This window comes from Labrus bergylta, chromosome 22 (genome assembly GCF_963930695.1).
Source record: "Labrus bergylta chromosome 22, fLabBer1.1, whole genome shotgun sequence".
Lineage (NCBI taxonomy): Eukaryota > Metazoa > Chordata > Actinopteri > Labriformes > Labridae > Labrus > Labrus bergylta.
This window is the reverse complement of record NC_089216.1, coordinates 8364661-8384483: the sequence shown is the minus strand read 5'-3', so window position 1 is coordinate 8384483 and position 19823 is coordinate 8364661. Positions and strand designations below refer to the sequence as shown.

At 40.3% G+C, this 19823-nt stretch overlaps 1 protein-coding gene and 1 non-coding gene across 2 annotated transcripts; both read left to right on the top strand.

Moving 5' to 3' along the window:
- Positions 1 to 796: 796 nt before the first annotated feature.
- Positions 797 to 19591, top strand: spag17 (sperm associated antigen 17). Its single transcript, XM_065950829.1, has 49 exons — positions 797 to 1067; positions 2129 to 2269; positions 2652 to 2711; positions 2795 to 2923; positions 3173 to 3338; positions 3554 to 3724; positions 3869 to 4050; positions 4238 to 4384; positions 5099 to 5132; positions 5243 to 5361; positions 5526 to 5720; positions 6533 to 6641; positions 6805 to 6951; positions 7120 to 7332; positions 7442 to 7479; positions 7554 to 7667; positions 8071 to 8225; positions 8484 to 8596; positions 8691 to 8770; positions 9189 to 9449; positions 9595 to 9709; positions 10004 to 10138; positions 10290 to 10400; positions 10586 to 10674; positions 10833 to 10935; positions 11033 to 11196; positions 11365 to 11479; positions 11591 to 11745; positions 11920 to 12064; positions 12234 to 12664; positions 12777 to 12962; positions 13328 to 13467; positions 13620 to 13750; positions 13991 to 14124; positions 14221 to 14409; positions 14524 to 14637; positions 14845 to 14896; positions 15193 to 15280; positions 15391 to 15441; positions 15676 to 15793; positions 15881 to 15986; positions 16196 to 16235; positions 16346 to 16410; positions 16832 to 16968; positions 17938 to 18116; positions 18382 to 18442; positions 18586 to 18733; positions 19184 to 19333; positions 19436 to 19591. Exons 1-49 carry the CDS (start codon positions 969 to 971, stop codon positions 19444 to 19446), a joined length of 6336 nt encoding a protein of 2111 aa, XP_065806901.1. The 5' UTR covers positions 797 to 968; the 3' UTR covers positions 19447 to 19591.
- Positions 5814 to 5884, top strand: trnag-gcc (transfer RNA glycine (anticodon GCC)). Its single transcript has one exon. It is a non-coding gene; the product is annotated as a tRNA-Gly (tRNA).
- Positions 19592 to 19823: the final 232 nt, after the last annotated feature.

The window sequence follows — 19823 nt, the reverse complement described above, 5'->3', positions numbered from 1 at the left end:
CTAAGGAAAAGTAAAAAACAATAAGCAGCTAGTTTCATACTTGGAATCAGTTGAAGCACATCTGTAGTTTTGGTCTTGCTGAGTTGCATTGTAACTCAGGAAATAAAAACAGGAAATATCAACTCTGAAATACTTTTAGTTTTGATAGATATCAAATGTTGCAGAACAGGAATAAGAATACTGAAGCTGCCACTGCTGCGTTTACACTTCACCCTTCACTATCATTTATTCGAAGCATGCTATCTTTATATTTATATCACTTCAGTATTCAACCTCTGGTTAAGATTAAAAACAGGTCATCTCTCCCATGCCATATAACCTGCATTGTTATGGTTCAAAAATAGCTATATATTCTTTAGATTGTTTTTATTGTGATAAAGCCTGCTGCCTTTCCCAATGTAAATCACAGTTTTGTGGCATATAGTGCTTCATTTGAAAAATGGAACAAGAGGCATTATAGTCCAATTACAGCTGTTATTAGAATTTTGGAGAAGGTCTTCACATGTTAGGTTTATTAGTTTTTGAAAGTAAGATTGTAGCAGTGCTAAGCTCTGCTGTGTTTGCTTTATTGTAATTTGTGTTAGTAATTAAATACCATGTGTAAGTGGTTTACTTTGCTTAACCCTGTTTGACTATGTAGTTTTGTCTCAAAGACCAGAGAATCTACTGACATCCAGTGGAGAAAGTAATAATAACATTTGAACCAAAAAAAACAAGTGTCCTCCTTTATGCTTTTATTCTGAAAGTGTACAGGAAGCGTCAGTTATTTCTAGGCAGCCACTTTGACACTGGTGTCGTTGCGGTTGCTAGGACAACGCAAGCACCAGTTAGGCGTAGACGGGCATTATTAACGTAGACTTTTTTTTGTTTTGTTTGGCAAATCATAGTCTTGTTTTGACAACTTTTTGGCTTTTAAAGATTTTTTTTTAAGCAGTTTAAGCGTGGGAAAAAGTCATAAATGAGTAAAAATGCCACCGAAGCAGTCAAAAAAGGGCTCAGCGAAGAAGCCCAGTGCTGCCAGTAACAAGAACTGGGAGGTTGGTGTCACCAAAGCACAGTTTGAAGAGGTTTGTATGTTTATTATTTCTTCTGTAGAAATGTACTGGTGTGGTCATTTTTCTTTTTTTTTTCTTTTTATCACTTAACTCACTTCCACTGTCATTTTTTTTTAGCTAGGCTACGTCAAAATAAAATGAATAACGTGTGTGGGGAAAAAAAATGCAAATAAAAATAAGTATTTTGAAAGGAAGTATACGCTCGGCAACTTGATGCATGAATCTCCTGTAAAACTTTCAAGATTGTATTGTGTCGTTTTTTAAACGGAGGATTAGGGTCACGTAAAAAAAATAAAAAAAATCTCAAATTTCGAGATTAAACTCTCAAATTAACGAGTTCGAGACCAGCCTGCGCGAAAAAATCATGAAAGTAGAAAGTAGTGTTTTCCTCTGCAGACACAGCTTCCTCCAAGTCAGTGTGCTTCTCTGTGCTTCAGGGTGCTGATATTTTAGGACAATGTGAAGATGATGATGTGCCAAAAGCATCATAGTTTCATATCTGCAGGAGAGGAAAGCCCCAACACATTTCTGATCTGCACTTATCTGCCCTGTTAAAGTGTCTCATGTGCAGAGACAGTTTGTGTCCTGTTCACACATCATTTTACAGATAAACACTTGAAGTGAAAACTTCTCTTGAACTAACTGTTTAGCCTATTTCCTCATTCGTGAAACCTTTAATGAAGTTGAACAAGGTGCTCCATGTTTGTCATTTAAGAACAGGCTGCTGCTGCTCTTCTGTTATGGACTAAAATAATGACTTCATTCTTGTATTGTTTAAAGACTTTAAGGGTTCCTCCTTTCATCATTGTCATTCATAAGTTTTTTTTTTTAACCTGTCCTTTATCCTCCGTTTTAGTTTATTTTAAGCTGCAATATTCTAAGTAATCATTTCATGTGTATGTATTATCTTTTTTTGTCTGTTTTGGTACATTATCTTTTTTTAGTCGGCATTTATCTTTGTAGAGAAAATAGGAACATCGCCTACTGGCTCTTTAATCAGTAGCCTATGACCTGTCGGTGTTTCCCATGTTGATGGACGTGCATTAGCAGGAACTTGTTTTAATGTCCTCCAGGAATCATGGCAGGCCTGTGTGTCTTTCTTGGTTGGAAAAAGTCCGGAGGAGGAGGACCTGATCCAGGCTTTGGCTCTAGCTGCTCAAAAACCTCTACGCAAACTCTTCAGCTTGCTGACCTGGGACAGCACCCTTGCAAAGGTATTCTTTGTTCGTTTCAAATGATCTATTAATGTAGTTTCTCTTGCACTCTTCTCTGATTGCTGTTGATATTGTCATCTGAATTATACTGTAGTTCTAAAGCTAATTAAAAGACAACAGGAACTTTGCACTGTCATTAACTTGTTATCACTCAAACCTCATGTGTGTGGCTTTCCCCTTTTTAAATCTTGTAACATGTAAACAAAATACATTAAATAAAATCTACAACCATAGGTTCTGGGTTTATAAGCTCATTTATTTTAGTCACTTACACTTCAGACTCAGTCTAAGTCTTACTTTTTCAGCTCTGCATTGATTTTCTATGTACATTTTACTGTATCTTTTTCAAAACAACAGAGTTCACCTTTTCACTTTATTACAGATCCAAGAGCTGGGGAATCCCAAAGCCAAAAAACCTGATGATATCCCCATGTTTTACGAGGTAGGCGTGTGATGTTAATTGGGAAACTCCTTGTTTTTGTTCAAATCACGTAAAAGTCAATGCATGAAATGTATCTGTTACAGGTGACAGAGCCAGCGAAGGTGCTGCTGGATGCTGGGGAAGAGATTCCCTGTGACCTGATGGCAAAAATACTGAAGTTCCAGCTGCTACAGATTAAAGCTACGGATCTGCAGAGGAGGGAAACTGAGCATGTCAGTTGTTTTTTTTAATATGCCACTTCATGTGTTTATTATTATAATGTAGAAATGGAAAGAACTGGTATGTATTTTAACTCCAGTTACAGCTGCAGTATTCTCAATTAAACAATTTTGACTGAAGGAATTTGTGGCAAAAACGTTTAAAGTACTGTAAAACATGCTTTGCTGTGACTTAGATTTGAATAGAAAAAAAAGAAAATTATCTCAGGGACTTTTTCTTAATTTTGTCTCCGTCTTGTCAAGGCTGAGGAGGAACAAAAAAAGGCCGGACCTCCCTCTGCCAAGGATAAAGGAGGGGCCAAAACCCCTGACAAAAAGAGAAAGAGTGCACCTTCACCTGTGGGACCTCCTAAGGATAAGAAGACCAAGCTTAAATGCAGGGATGATGTTGAGCCACCTTCATTTATAGGTAACAACAAACAAACACTTGTCTGTTTGGGTGATTGAGCTCATAAAGAAAAAATACTGGAGACTAAAGAAAATGTTTTCTGCTTTGCTCTCTTGTGTAAAGAGTGGCAGTGTGTATATGTTTGTTGGACAAGAGATTAATGGATTAATCCACTTTGTTTTGTGTCATTATACAATGTAAAATAATGTTTTGAACACATTTGTTTTGGGGCATAGATGATGAACCAGAAGATGGTCCTCAGCATTACATTCTGGTTCTGGGTTTTTACCGGCCCCACATGATTAAGGCCCTTGATGCCATAGGTGTACATGTAGCCAATGTCATCAAATTGTGTTCTACGCCCGCACAAACTTCAGAGGAGCTGCCGGTAAAACAAACATGTGACGGTAAGTTGCAGAGTCTCCGGGTTTGGATCCAGGTATAGGGCTTTTAGTAAATCATATACATAACGTCACGTCCAAACTTTGAACGACTATTTGTGTGGAAGTTGTTGTCTGCATAACGTCATTTTGTTTCCTGTGTGACTGAAGTTGAGGTTGATGATGATGTTGAGCTGGCTGCACAGGCTAGGAAGTTGGATCTGTTCTGGTCAAGTTTGGGACCGGTTTTGGACAGCGGGCCTCCAGAGTCCAAGCTCCAGGATTTGGTTCAGCTCAGCTACACTGTCCCAGACCTCTTTCCTCCCTTTGACAAACAAGACCCTGAGGCTGAGGTGAGTTGATCCTGTTGATATTGTCTCATTGTTGATTTTCTTTTCACTGTTTTTTTTTCTCAACCAAATTTTTATCGTTTTGAAACCACATTCCAATATTCACCACTGTCTTTGCTCTGTTACTTTTTACACTGTGTTTGACATAAAGTACGCCCTATTTTTTTTTTTTTTTAATCTGTGTGTCCAGCTCGAAATAGGAAGCCAAATCTTTGAGGGTGTGGCCAATCTTATCTATGACTGTTTGGACTGGCGTAGGCAACATCAGCACTACCTGGACAACATCGAACTTATCAGTGTGCCCACTGTTGTTCGGTTGGATCCACAGCCTGCAGAGGTACACATATACACACATGAGAACCAGGACAAATAGAGTCAGGCAGAAGCTTACCATTACGTTAATTATGTATATTATTTAAAATGTATATATTTTAAAACACTGCAATCCAAAAAACAGCTTCCCTGAACAAAGAAAACACATAGCAGAGGATGGTTTCGATCCATCGACCTCTGGGTTATGGGCCCAGCACGCTTCCGCTGCGCCACTCTGCTTCACATTCCATTGTAGACTTAAACACCATTGTATAGCTTGCAGGGGAGGGGGGGAGGGGAGGGGAGGGGAGGGGAGGGGAGGCGGGGTTGCGTCTAGACACCATTGTAGGATACTTTTATATTTTAGCATTTGAGTCCCCTGGTCCTGAATAGACCATTTCTTTCAGGTTCCTTTGTTGCTTTCTTTATTTTGTTGCTTTCTTTATATATTATTTCTTTTTATTTGTATATATGTATATATACATATATATTTATCTCTTGTGGACGTTGTGATCTGAAGTTGTTTTTTCTTTTTTAATGTATTGTACAGCACTTTGGTCAGCTGTAGCTGTTTTTAAATGTGCTTTATAAATACATTTGACTTGACTTGACTTTCTGAAAACGGACAATAACTTGCTTTTAAACAGTATTATGGGCATGATTGTCGGATATATATTAAATGTCTAGGATATAGTATAGATATAAAAAAAATAATACCTTCTCTGTGTGTTTTCTTAAGAAATCAGCACAAGAGGAGAACTCAAAAGTACAAGGTAAAAACCTTTATTTGAGGTAGTCCTCTATCTCATATATCCTTGTGTTTCATTAAAAAAAACTCAGACTTAGTTGAGAAACGAACTCTGTCCTCTTTTCTTTACGACAGGAACAAAGCTGCCTCCTCTTTCTACGGACGTGGACATGCGTTACTATAACAACCTACTTGACCTGGTTAACCCTGAAGCCTGCTCGGTGCCTCTAATCTTGCATTGCATGCTGGAACAGGTCTGTGTGCATTCTGTGTGAAGGATAAAATGATTTTTCACATTTGAATAGCATCAAGAATATTGTTAATTTATTAGTCTGCAGGCCTACAAGACAGGGGGAGACCTTTGTAGATCAACCTAGCTCAAGTTGTTGTTTCTATACTTGTGAATTTGTGTGTTTAGGTCGTGATTTCAACAGAGCAGTCCGTCCCTCCCCATGTGGCTGAGAAGCCCAAACCTCGCCATGGTCCCGGGTTAGACTACAAGCTGCTGAGCTTCATGCTCGAAAGCTTCCTGCCTTTGTTACGCACTGAAGAGGAGAAGAGCCAGCTATTAAACAGCTTGTTGACTAAAGCACAGAGTGAGGAAGACAGGAAGGTATTGGCCATACACAAATCCACACATAAGCACCGTCTCTCATTCTGTACAGAACTTACAAAACGTCACGCAGCGTCAGTGGTTATATCTGAAGCATTGGTGGTTCAGTGGTAGAATTCTCGCCTGCCACGCGGGAGGCCCGGGTTCGATTCCCGGCCAATGCAGGATACTGTTTTTTTAATTCTCCAGGAGCGGTCTATGGAATTCTGTTAACGTTCGAGGGGCTCGTGTTCCCGTACGCAAAGCTATTCACCGGCTCTTTATGGTCACTAGTCAATCTGCAGCCACATTGTCACGCTCTGCTCACGCTGCAGCACACATCGAGCACTCTGGGTTTAGTCGTGTTTCAGCGGGGGGGGGGGAGGGGGAGGGGGACCTACTCTGTTGTCTTAAGCAGCATGTGAGAGGGGAAAAAAACAACTTGTTAGATACTGAAAAATCTTTGTACTAAAAAAGAGAGCATTGTATCACTTTTATTTACATCATGCCTCTTGATTAAAAAATGTTTTTTATAGCAGAACATATTACTGTTTATGTTATATTTAAAGGTGCTAAATATAAAAGCATAGCTGAGCCATTAAAAACACACAAGGTATGTCCAGCAGATGGTGCTATAATCACAGCAAAGAGCAGCATGACACACAAGCAGGAGTCAAGTAGTATAATAAGATCAAAAGAAATAAAAGAAACTACTGATGAATCTGGTAAACTTACAGGAAACATTGATTCTTGTATGACTCTAGAGTGTAAAATCTACTCTCAAGAAATGCACTACTTTGTCTGTTTTATTCTCATTTTTTTCCTTTTTTAAGAAGCTACTTGGGAAGTTTGGATCAGATGAGTCTTTGAACAAGTTTGAGCACCCCCTGGTTATCAGGCACCACGATGAGAGGGCACTGCGTTTGAGGGATATCAATGCAAGTCCATTTTGTTTATATTTGCAGCTGTGTACGTGTAGAATTTGCTCAAACCATGTATGTCGCAGTTTTGATGTAATCTTTGCCCTCGTTCATCCCAGTTTATTCTAAACTTCAGACCGTTGTTGTTTGTGTTTTGTGTGTGTCTGTTTGTCCCTTTCAGGCAGTCGAAGGATTTGATCCAGCAGAGGTGGAATCCTCGATGATGAGGCTCTCTCCTGTGTGGAAGCTCATCTGTTCTGTCGCTAAGCAGAGAAACAGCAACTCCTGTTGGATGGCAATCAAACAGCAGCTACATCATTACTGCACAGATGGTCAGACACCAGTTACCTGTCAGAGAAACCAACCTTTGCTCAGATTACACTTGATGACCGTTGTTGATTAGCCTGTAGCTCTATCTCTGAGTTTTTTTGGCAACTTGTTGTCGTGTAAATCTCCTGATCTCTTCACAAAAGTCATTTTGATGTTTTGATGTCAAACAGATGTTGTGTCGTGGCCAGAGGTAGATCGTTTTTTCCGTCACAGTGTGTTTGAAAGTATGCCTCTGACCAAACTGGACCAAAAGGGTGCAGCACTACAAGCTCCTGGACTACAGGGAGCAATAGAACCAGCACAGCGACAGACGCCTGTGATAATTCCCTGGGACAACCCGCCATCCTACGCCAAACAGCAGCTAAATCATCTCAAAACTAAGGGTCTGTTTCTTTCATTCAGTTAATGCAATGTTTTAACTTTTGACCAACTGACTTCATGTGACACTGTACTGACCTTCTGCATCATATCACATTATGTATTGCATTATAGGTCCAACATTCCTTACAGAAAATCCTGGTGATACAGAGGTATTATTTCAGTGATATATTTACATTATAATTTCCCTTCCTACTAGTGTCACATGCTGTTTTCTCTCCATCAGATTTGCGGGAGCGTTTGTTGCCAGCCGGACCTATCAGACATCCAAAGCTGCAGGCTGAGATCTCTCTTTGACTGGCACTATGCTGAACACCACAATGCCTCCATCTTCCCACAGGTGACCTGTCTTATGTTGTCGTTCAGGGTATCTATTCAGTGTCAGCATCAGGCAACTGTTGTACCTGCTGTGTGTGAGTTGTGTTAAAGCGTAATCCACCATGGCATAATACTTACAGCAGCCACTTCACATTAAAAGCTTAGCTCTCCTTGCATGAAGCCTGTAAATGTGGAAAGCAGTGGGAGTCGAGTTTTGTGTGGCACAATTTAGGTGATTTATGTTCTGACATAATGTAAAAATCTTTGGGGTTTTTTCTCTCAAGAATAATTGAAACTAAAATACTCTTGCATCATGGCTTTAAAACATTTTAAATGTTCATTTAAAAATCTTAAGTCAACAAAACCCCCTTCCATTTACAGTTTTTAATGATTTGACTTACAAACAGTTTTTTCCTCATATGTAGGTTCTCCAGTCTGCCTCAGATGAATACTGCTGCCTGGACACTTTCAGAGGAAGTCTGAACAACATCCTGTACATTTTTTGTCACAATCCAATGAGCCCTTATCGCCAGTGCAAGGAGTTCTGGGATGTAACCCTTCACACGGATGTCAAGTTCAGGTCAGAGTAGAAGTTGACATTTTCAGGTGTTTAATTCTCCAGGGGCATGAACCGTAATATGTTGTTGCAGTGTGAGAAAGCGAGAGAAAAAAAAAACACTTCCTTGTAAGTGGCAGCAAACTGCAGTTCTCCTGGCTTTTATCAGTCTGTAACCTTTATAACCCGATGAGTGAAAGTGTATGTGTGTGTGTGTGTGTGTGTGTGTGTATGTAGTTTTACAAAGAGATTGAAACCTGTTTTCTTTCTTTCTTTTGATAGGAAGTACCTGAAGTATGTTGCGGAAATAATTTCAGATTGGACCAACAAGGAGGAAATGAAAAGAGAAGCAGTCCAGCTCCAAAATCAAAGTCCATCAACCGAGTCGCCAACAGGTATTGCTTGGTATAGCTTGTCATCTTAAATTCCTAATAAGGGAACTATGTGTGCAGCCGTACACGTGAATAATATATTTTTTTCTTTGTCTAGAGGAAAAGGCTAAAGATTTTGCCAAGGAGGAGGAGGAGGAGGACACTGTGGAGCCAGTTATAAGAAAAGACTCTCTTAAAGTCAGTACAAACTAACACATTGACCACTCGCTTTCTTTGTCATGATTGTAATAGCTCTTTGGACCAGTTACAGAAATCTCCTTACACAACTAGATAAAAGTCCAATCACTGTCTTGCCTTGTGAGTTAGTTTACTCACAGAGATGTGCAGATTATATTAATATCACAAATAGTTCCAGAAGGCCAGACTGAATCTTTATTTATACAGCAAAATACTAAATGTATTCAAATGTGATCACCTATTTTCTAAAACACAAAGTAAAATAGGTGCTGTAGTAAAATCAGACTATTTTTTACCAACATTGATGTCCATAAGGGGATCACTACAGTTCACTTGACAAATCTTTTTAAAGTAGCCTGTTTCAAACTGTTTTAAATCTGCAAGGTTTGTTTTTCTCTCTGTGTGCATGATGTCACAGGCCTGGAAGTTAGAGCAGGAGCGTCTGAGGGAGGAGGAGACGACCAAAAAATCAAAAAAGGACAACGCACAGAAATCCAAGCAGCAGAAAGAGGAGGCTAAGTCCGTAGACGACAAGAAAAGTAAAGCTTCGACTGGTGGCAAGAAAAGCAAAGCAGAGGCGGCAAAGAGCTCTGCCAAGACTCCGAGAGAGTCCATTACTACCAAAGTGCCCCCTGCTGAGGAAAATAAAGAACAGCATCCAACGGAGGAATCGTTCAATGTGAGGTCATACGCAAAATTATTGTTGAGCCGAGTTTCAGTGTGCATTCACTACTTATCACCAGAATGTTCAAATAACACGACAAGTTATATCTGCTGAAAGGTTACTATGTGAATGTGATTGGCTGTTTATCTGTTATCTGCAGCGTTTCACAGGTTACAGCGTGGATGGAAAGTTGATTCATGTGTCAGGTCGTGTACAGTACCTTTTCCCTTCAGATGGAGGACACATCGCTGTGGAGAACATCAGCTATGTTGAAGGTATTGAGATGGAATTGAGGAAAAGCTCTAAATATGAATGACCCCACTGAATTACAGCAAACATCCCCAGCACGCGGCTTCTCTACGTTCTCTCAAATCACCACAGAGAACTACAGCACAAAGGATTTCTTTGGACATTTCTGTACTGTTTGGTTTAATTAGGCATGTCTGCTGTTGTAGGTTGAGTTTGTTTTGTGAAAGCAAAGTGCAAACCAGCTACTCCTCATGATTCCCAGTGCTTGTGATCAGTGTTTTTTCACATGCGGCCATTTTATTTGAGCGTTTTTATTCAAGGTTCCAGACTGATGAAAGTGGCCGTGAGGAAGGATGGGCATCATTTCTGCACACACGTCAACCAAGTTGTTGTTGATCAAGCAGAACCTCCCCGTCAGGTCGCAGACAAAGAGTCCAATGTCAAAGATTTTAAAGGTAAAAATGCTGATTATACCACGGACATGAAGCAGTCCTGCACTTTAATGGTTTATTTGATCAATGTTTGAAAGACTGTAATGGCATTTAGTGGATTCTTTAAGAAACAAAGTTGACCTTTGTGTGTTTCTGTGTGTTTTTTGTCCTTCAGAGTCAGAGCCTCTGGAGAAGAAAATAGTGAAGCAGGGATCCCTGTCAGCAGTATTAGACAATGGAATTCACCTCTCATACAGTTTTTATGGTCCCACAGGAGAGTACAAAGGTGTTACTCTTCAACACATACAGTCTTTTAGACTTTGCGGGGTGGGCTAAAAATACCTCAATCTTTATTTAAAGTTCATAGTAATAGTGTTCCAAGTATTTAATTCATTCGATTTGCAGTAAACGGGGTGAAAATGTGTCATAGAACACGCAGTATACTAAATGTCTTGTTTGGTGATGTTATAGTGAGTGACCTGGAAAAAGCAGGAGGGACCCCAGAGACCTCAACCTTCCTCCCCATTCCTCCCTCCTCCTCCTCCTCCCAACACTCAAAGGTGCCTGACCTGGTTTCAGTTCCTACAAAGACACATAACTGTGTCATACATAACACTTAACATCTAAGGCCCCAACATATGCACACAAATCCATAAAAGAAGAGAAAGAAACATGTGTGAATATTAATTATAACACAGATTTTTCTGTGCGTTCTAAGGAGGGTGAAGGCCAGCCAACATTGACATCAACTCCATTCAACAGTCTCAACTTGTCTCTTCCTAATGGTCTATTTCTGCAGTTTATGAGAGAGAAAACAAAAGGTCAGTAATGCACATTTACCGCTTTGGTCAATGTCACAAGAGTCTAGCAGTATCATTTATTTATTTAATATGTGGGGGGGGGGGTTTGTGTGTTCAGGCGTGTCCCCAGAGGAGCAGGGTGTTTTGGTGAAGCAATGCTTTCCTCTTCATGGAAGGGGACCAGCAGGGCAGCTTCAGGACCCTTCCCTCTGCAAAGAACTGTCCCGCATTGTCACCAGCCAGGGAGCTGTGATACGATACATGAGAGATGGGTCCACTGAGGTGATCATACTGTACACACATCTTCATGATTTGGAGGCATACCTACAAGAAGATGCACAGCTGTTTTGTTTTGGAAGTTTTACAAGCAAATCTGAACCATCGACTGTGTTATTTTTTTAACCACACACACACATTCACACAAGGAAACTAACCACATGTGCTTTGCAGGTTCTGTTTGCAGATGGCTCAGTCAGTTTCAGCCAAGATTCTGGTCCAGTGTGGGTTCCCGACTCTGATCTTGAGGAGGAAAACACCTCTGAGAAAACTGAGGGCACAAATAAAGGTAAGAATGTAAAAATAATAAAAATCTGTCCATCCACCCTACGTTCAAAATGATGGGAACCCCGTTCATTTTCTCTTTCTGTCATTGTATATTTTCTGTGAAATTTAACAGAACAGTGCACGGAGAAGGAAACTCACTCTCAGAGTGGATTTTGGATAACTACGACTCCATCTGGAGCTCGAATCCACACTGTGGGGACCACACACAAACACATACCAACCCCACCTATTCTTGTCTTTAAGGCTACAGACCCCATCACCCATGAAGTAAGAGCACAGCATGACTGTAGACTGTACAGAGGTTAGCGTTGGTCTGGACTGTGGACAGTTAAAATGTAATGTTTTGTGTCTTCTCTGGCCATCTTAGTTTGGGAGAGATTGCAGCCGTGTCCTTTAAACGCTTGTGATTGAATTGGAATAAATATTCTGTTTTTGTGTCAGGTGATGCTGAGCCGAGAAGACCTGGTGGTTTCTGTCGAGGACCCTGACGGATATCGAAGTGTAGAACATGCAGATGGAACCAGGATCACCAGTATCTACCAAGACCGACCATCAAGTGCACCACTACACCTGCTGATAAACACAGGTGACCAGCATCCGGGGCATACACACTTGGCTTCTGCACATTCTTGGCTCTGCTTTTACTGATGTATTTGATACAAAAAGTATGCATGCTCACAAACGTGAGCTTATTCTTCAATTTAAGTAGACTGTGTTTTATCTTACTTGTGTTCCGGCATCTGTTAACTTTCCAGGGGAGCAGCCTGAGAGTGTGACCCTTAGATCATCATCTGGTTGTGCGTGTGGCTGCATTGAGTGTGTGTGTGTCACACGCCGTAAGGACAGCATCAGTGAGAAAGTGCACCTCCAGGACACTTGTGGTCATGAGGAAAAAACAAGCAAGGGTAGTGAAAAGGAGGCTGCTGGACAGGCTGAGTGTGAGCATGTGTGTGATGAAAGACAACATTGCACGCATGAGAATGAAGAGGCAAGCGTGTGCGCCGAGGCGAACGGTAAGATGAGCGCATGCGAGAGCAATAAGGGGAGATTGACAACCAAAGAGCTGGTGGTGTTGGTGGAGAAGGAGGGCTGCACCACGGTGGCGATGTACCCAGAACGACACACAGCTCATGTCTTCTTAGCCGATGGAACAGTCATCACTGGGAACAACCAAGCAGCCTATCAGGTTTGTGATTTCCAGCAAATAACTCAACTATATTTATGTGATGATCTCATCTTTAATCAATAATTCCACTGCCTCATAACCTCTTATTTTTGTGTCTATCCCTATATCCAAGGTGTTCCCCTCCAGTGTGGGGCTCCTGCAGATCCAAAGTGATGGGAAGTATGTGTACTACTCTGACCCACTTGTCACCCCCAGTCCTCATGATAGCACTTCAACAAACCAACCAGGAAGCTACACAATGAGCCACACGGACAAAGTGGCCTGTGACATTACAGACCCCGACGGGAACCACTTCCAGGTCGGCTTTAAGTACATGAAGATAGACGGTCATTTGGTGTTAAAAATTCACAAAGTTAAAGAAACACATCATTGACATACAGAAAATAATGTGGACACTTACATTTGTAAAACTAATAATTAAGAATATACACACAGTAACAATACACAAAATCATGCACATGAATCACTAAAAGGCAGTTACAAATAGACAACCCCTCATTTCAATGAGTAATCTCAATCAGGAACTCATAGGCATGATCCAAGTAAAGATAAACAAAACAATCGAGAAGTACAAGTACAAGTCTAATACTGTATGTTCATTTTGGAAAGATGGAACAAAAGTGTAAAGGAAACCAAATATCAGCGTTTGAGTGTGTGTTGCAGGTGATGGAAGATGGGCGGTTATCAGTGTTGAACTTCAGCCCTGCTCCCAGCACACTGAAACATGATGAGGAGGAGCCAGAGGAAGAGGAGGACAGAGAACTGGCGAGGGTTCATGTAAAACATGGAGAACATTGTCCCAGGTTAGAACAAATACTTTTGTTTTTTAAACTGAACTAAACAGTTATCTATTACTTAGAATGAAACATGATTTATTCTGTGTGGGATAGAAGTCAGCAGTAATTCGTTTTTTTTCCACACCAACATAGTTATTAAAGCATGTCTTGTGTTCTAGGTTGTTTGTAGTGCATGAGGATGGCTCGGGTACTGAACTACTGAGCTCTCAAACTGTAGAGGAACTGCACTACCAGGCGTACTCTGACCCTACCATAGCCCTGCTGAAGGAACCGCTGCCAGACATACAAGGTGCATTGTTGTATTTGTAACATCAAGAAACATAAATACTGATGAGTTAGGACTTAAGCAAGGCTGATTCAGTTACAACTCTTTGATTATTTGATTTAGCTAGCTTTTTTTGAAAACAGTATTTTGTGTTTTTAAGTAACTGACTCCTTAGTTGAGTTCACTTTGATCTCTCCATGATCTGTGGAGGAACAGACTCAGGTCAGGAAAATAACATGAAGCTTCTGGTTGTTACTGTTTCAGATGAGTTTGCCATTACCATCCTAAAGCCCAGCCAACAGAGTGTGTGGTCCCAGTGGTTGCTAGGGAAACAGAACCCTGACATCACCCCTCCCAACCTCAGAAACCGTACCTGGCATGACTTCCCTAGAACAGAGGTACAGGTTCACACATATTTTATATAAACTGACAGACTAACAACTAAGGGCCAAACAGAGACATGTTCCTCCTTCTGTTTTCTCTCTCTAATCCAGAATAGGAGCACAGGGCCTCCATTTGGCTCTGATCTGGGACGAGGTTTGACTCTGAGAGACAGATCTGGTGGTTCAGTAGCACAGCGTGAACCTGTCAGGAGCTGCCCGAAAGTCCTGGAGATGAGGGAACTGTACCAGTACAGACAAATCACCACTCCTCTCAGAAATACTATAGACTCTCGACTGAAGGTACAGACAGTCACACGTCGTAGGTTAACCAACCATATTTGTCTTAATAGATATGGAAAAATGATAAGAGTGAGTGGTTAAAAGTGTGCTGTTTGAATCTGTCTTCCACTGCAGGTATACATCCAGAGTTTGATGGAGAGGGAGCAGAGATCAGAAGAGATGAAAATCAAAGACCCTCGCACTGAGGAGGAGAGTGTTCATGCCAGTGATCTGCTCAACCTAGTCCTGGTCAGACACACACACACACACACACACACACACACACACACACACATACACACAGATATTTGTATAATGCATAAACAATGTAGTTCCACTTGGGGTGTTCCTAAGGGACATTTCTGCATTGCATACTTACATAAATACTTTTGACAAAATTCTGCAAGTAATAAAGTTATATCATTATTGTTGATTATTAAAAATGTATTTATATAGTCTTTTGCAGAAGAAGAGGACGCTGGTCAAACCTTCCTCGAGAGGACATCAGGTACATGACTGAGTGTTTACGGTTGTATAAGCAGTCTTTGAACAGTTGTTCCTTTTTTCACAATGTGTTAACATACTTGCTAAATTGAAATCATTTTGAAATAGTAGAATATATTCTTAATCAGTTAGTGGGAATTTTTCAGTCACTTTGAAATGTAAATCCAACAAATGATAGTGCATTAAAAGGTTTTTTACCCAAGGTCAAAATCTTATAAAAAAAAATGATGTATTACACACTCAATAAACATGCAATGAAGTGTTTATGTATCTTCTTTTTCCTTCTTTATGTACCTACAGTGGACATACATAATCTTTACAGCCAAGACGTTGAGGCCCCAACAGAGTTGGATGTTTCCGAGAACATGGACACAGTATCTAGTGACAGGTGGAAGAAATGAAATTTGTGTGCATGAACAAACAATTAAATCCTATGTGACACATCTGTGTTTTTCATCAATTCTGAAAATATCCTCTTGAACACACTCTTCTATGTAGTTTCACAAGTGGAAAGAAGTCGAAATGGACTGGAAGACTTGCACAATGCAGGTAAATGTTTGTTTATATTTCACACTCTTTTGGGATTCTTAATAAAGAATTATTCACTAGTCACACCACACGACAACAACATCTACAGCGGCCACTGAAGAACAGCTAAGATAGCATTATAGATAATAACTAATCGTGGAAAATAAAGGTGTGTCCATGGCTACAAGTACATTGTGTTTATACGGGTGCCTGTTAGCTCATCAGTCATTCTCTCTCTGTGCACATATATGTCAGACAGGAAATATCGGAGGAGAAGGCGTACAGAGAGGCTCTGAGGAAGAAGAACATTGTTCCTTTTTTCCACCCAGAAAATGATCAGTTATACCAGGAACTGCATGTGTCCACTTCGACAGTACGTGTAGACAATACACGGTTTTAACGTTTCTTTCTCAACATAACAAACAGTGCACATTCAGAGTTATGGAATTGTTTGTTTTAGCTACAGCACCAGAGACCAGACATGAAGAGTCTATCCATGGCCCTCCCACCAATCCTGAGGTCAGACAGTGTCGAGGTCATTCTGAAGGATGCCCCACAAGAAACAAGTATGTTATTATACTGTCAGTACCTACAAGGTGATGCTATATTAACTGTTTTTTTAATACGTGTTGGTGAGGTCTGCACAGGTAAACTGAGGCTTACGGTAATTTAATCAAAAGAGAATTTATTTTAAGGGACATTGGAGGTGATCGAACATAATTTACTATACTTACAATACATAGTGTTAAACTGTTTTTTTTTTTTTTACCTGCAGCCCCACGACCCTTAAACCCAACACCCTCTCAGTCTGCCGGGTAATGAAGTGGATCTTACTGTTTTTACTGTGTTTATATTTCAAGTGTTTATTATGTTTAAGTCTGCTGTTGTGACACAGCTTAACCTCTCCTGTACTTTTTTTTTCCAGTCATGCAGCAGCAAGTGGCAGGATGCTTCCAAAAAGACCCACCAACCCAGAGCCTCAAACTGCTGGTTTGCACCCCATCTTCTTCTTCTGCTGTTTTGTATTCAAACAAATTACCCAATTAAAGACATCACTTATAAATAGAATGCAAATAGCCAGTGCCAGACAGAAAACAAGAGGCTCAGGGTTGCAGAACATTACAATAGTTCAGGAATAACACAGGATTTTGACTAGACAGTTGTAGGCCATAGTGTGAATTCTAATTAAACCTGGTCTATTGTTTGTGTTGGTACAAAGCACAACCTACTTCAAGTGTTTAAATGATTAACAGTCTCCTGAGGATCAGATCATTTCCAGGATGTCTGTTCTGCAGATTTGGTGGATTGAGGAATTGAAGTTACATGATTGAATTGATGGCTGTTTGTCTGTATGTCTTGTGTGTGTGTGTGTGTGTGTGTGTGTGTGTGTACATGTGTGTGTCCATTGCAGGTGAAAGCATTCTTCGGGGTTCATCTATGCAAAATAAGTCAGTCCAGGTGGATGTGACTGGAAAGCCTAGGAGGACCAAAGTCAGGCTGCCAACCTCTATCCTCAGCTCGAAACCCTGCAGTGTTCCAAATCAACGGGTACCCAAACTTTCACATCACAAATATTCTCAAATCATCATTGCACATAAAAATTCTGACAAAAAAAGTCGACTTATATGAAAATGTCTTAAAATACATGTCGACTTATATGAAAATGACTTAAAATACATGTCGAGTGCCCTGTGCTCATTTTGAATTCTTAAACATTTTGTTATGTTCAAAACTCAAAAGTTTTTGTGAGGAACTTTAGGGGTTTGTCAGCTTTGGTGGCCCGATGTGGGCAAAGCCGGGCGGTTGATTTATCACTTTGCTGATCTTGTCCTTTACAAGTGTAAGTAGGGTTGTCACAAAATCTCACCCTCCTTCTTTTAAATGTCAGATGTGTAATTTACGATTAATCTTTGGTGTGGAAAAAAAAAAGCGGAGCTGTTTCTGCAGGGTGCTGTTAATCTCCTTGTGTGACACCTACCCTGCTGCAGGGGTGAAAGGCATTAAGGAATAACCATGGAAAATAATCAATCTTCTTGCGGATGATCTCATTTGCTTTTTTTTTAGCTCATCAGTATTAATTCCAAACCTTTTTTTTTAAACCAGCCAAAAATCATCAGCTTTTCATTGAAATCCTTTACACTCTAAGAGCGATTTTTTTTTAATCCATTCAATTCAAAGACAACCAAGTAATTCAATATCATCTAAATAAATGCTAATGTAGAGTATTCTAAAGGTAATTCCTGTTGGATAAACTGTCTAGAAATAGTAGAAGGGAGCTTAAAGTGACATACCGGTAGTTGTTATATTCCACTGTATATGTCTTAAAAGAAAATCAAACTGTTTGTGTTTGATGACTGATCAGTAATGTGATCCATTTTGCCCCAGACATTCTGTTGTCATACTTTTTTAGTGTGAAAAATATGGGTTCCTGTTTCATTCTTTGTGCGTGTGATTTTCTATCTCTCAGTCGCACGCCCACAAACGTGTATTCATGCATCAGTTTGTCTCCTACCCCAGTTCCTCTCAGTGAAGGAGCCAGTGAGGAGGAAGTGTCGAACTAGTTCTCTGGCTGATCCAAATGTCATAGTGAGGGGATTCCATCTCGTCCCCTCCAGTGTTGACTTTGGTGCACTGCAGGAGGGCACCTTCTCAACCGTTATTGTGGTGATGAAGAATGTGGGAGTTGACACCTGCAGGTGAGATGCCACATTATAGATAAATGGAAGCGTGGATGAAAAAAGACCCAAAGGCAAATTATGGGCTTCAAACCCAGGGAAATAAGGAAAATGATTATTATTTTAGTACACCTTCTTTCTTTCTTTTTAATGTCCTCTACTATGAAAGAAAGAACTGGGTGCTGCGGATAGAAACAGGCTATTTGTGGGTCACCTTCAAGTCCCAAGGCAAAACTCTGACCTGTAGCTGTTTGCGTTTTTTTTTTTCATTCCATTTCTTCACCAGATTCCATGTGAAACAACCTCTTCTTGCTACAGGTCTGCGGGTCATCTACAATCCTGGACCTGTAAGTCTTCAGATGGCTGTTATTATTACATTTTAACGTCAATATTCTAATTTAAATATGTATTCCTATCAATTGTATTTGTTGTGTTTACGTGATTAAGATTTAAAAAGCCACATGTGCACTGAACTGTCTGTCTGTCTAAGGTGGCTGCAGGTTTGCAGGTTGAGCTGCGGGTTCAGCTCTTTGCCATGTGTGTGGCTCAAGCAGGAGAGGTAGAGCCCAAGAAGTGCTTCTCCTATGACATCATCATCAACACTGAGACAGACATCCTCTACCTGCCTGTCACTGCTAATATCCTTTCAATAACTCAGAAATGTTTTCCTTATGGTTTGTATCCTTAGATCCTGGAGCCTTATGTAACTAATCACCAGTTCCCTGAGTAAGCGTCAAATCCGTTCAGCCTGTTTTCTTTTTCAAACTTAGGTAATGCCATGTACCTTATGAAATATAATTGCAGAATACTTGGATGTAGTCTGGTTAATATTTGACCCTTGTTTTCAGATCTTTAGTCACAGCACTGAAAAATGGGTAGAGATTAACAACATTAACAGGCTTACAACTGGAGACATTATTAGAGATAATGAAATGTTCTCAGAGGAAGGAGACAGTAAATTGATTCATTTGTAATTGAACACAATACGCAGTTAGTCATTAAACATCCCCAGACTCAACAAGTCTGAGTACTGAGCCAGGTGTAAATAGAGGAAACATACAGTGAAGTTGTTCCTTACATAATTATACCCATCCTTTCTGAGAGGTTATACGACATATCGTTGAAGGACCACAACAAGAAAGGATCCAAGGTCCGTCAGTTGTCCTCTAATTTGCCAGTCGGACGAGGGGCCACGCAGCCTGGTTGTTTCCTGCCCAGACCTCCAGGAGCAAACGCAGGTGAGAACATTGTCCTAATAAAGAAAACAGACATTTAACATTGTGGATTAAAAAAAGCACAAGTCGCAATCTTTGAACCAATTTTATTTGTGTAAATTTCAGGGCCCCATTAAAGTGCGAAGAAACACAGATGATCTCCAATCCGATTGTCAGTCATCAAATAACCATCGCACAACATTCCTATTCAACATGTTAATGCGGCTTTTCATATTGTTTGCATGTTTGTATTGCTTCTGTTTCAAATAAAAATCTTCAATGGAATAATTGTCGTAAAAGAATTCCAATCCTTTGGTTATCCATTTGTATTGTGCGCATTTCATAGACATATGCTTCATCACAATATCGTGATACATTCCGATTGTATCTATTTTTAGTCGCCCTATTTGGCAGGAGTTGGAGCGTGCCTCTGAGTGTGTGCACCGTGCAAAGTGTCTACCTCTACAGGGGAGACTTGCACGCTCAGGTGAAAAGATAGGGGGGAGGAGGTTTT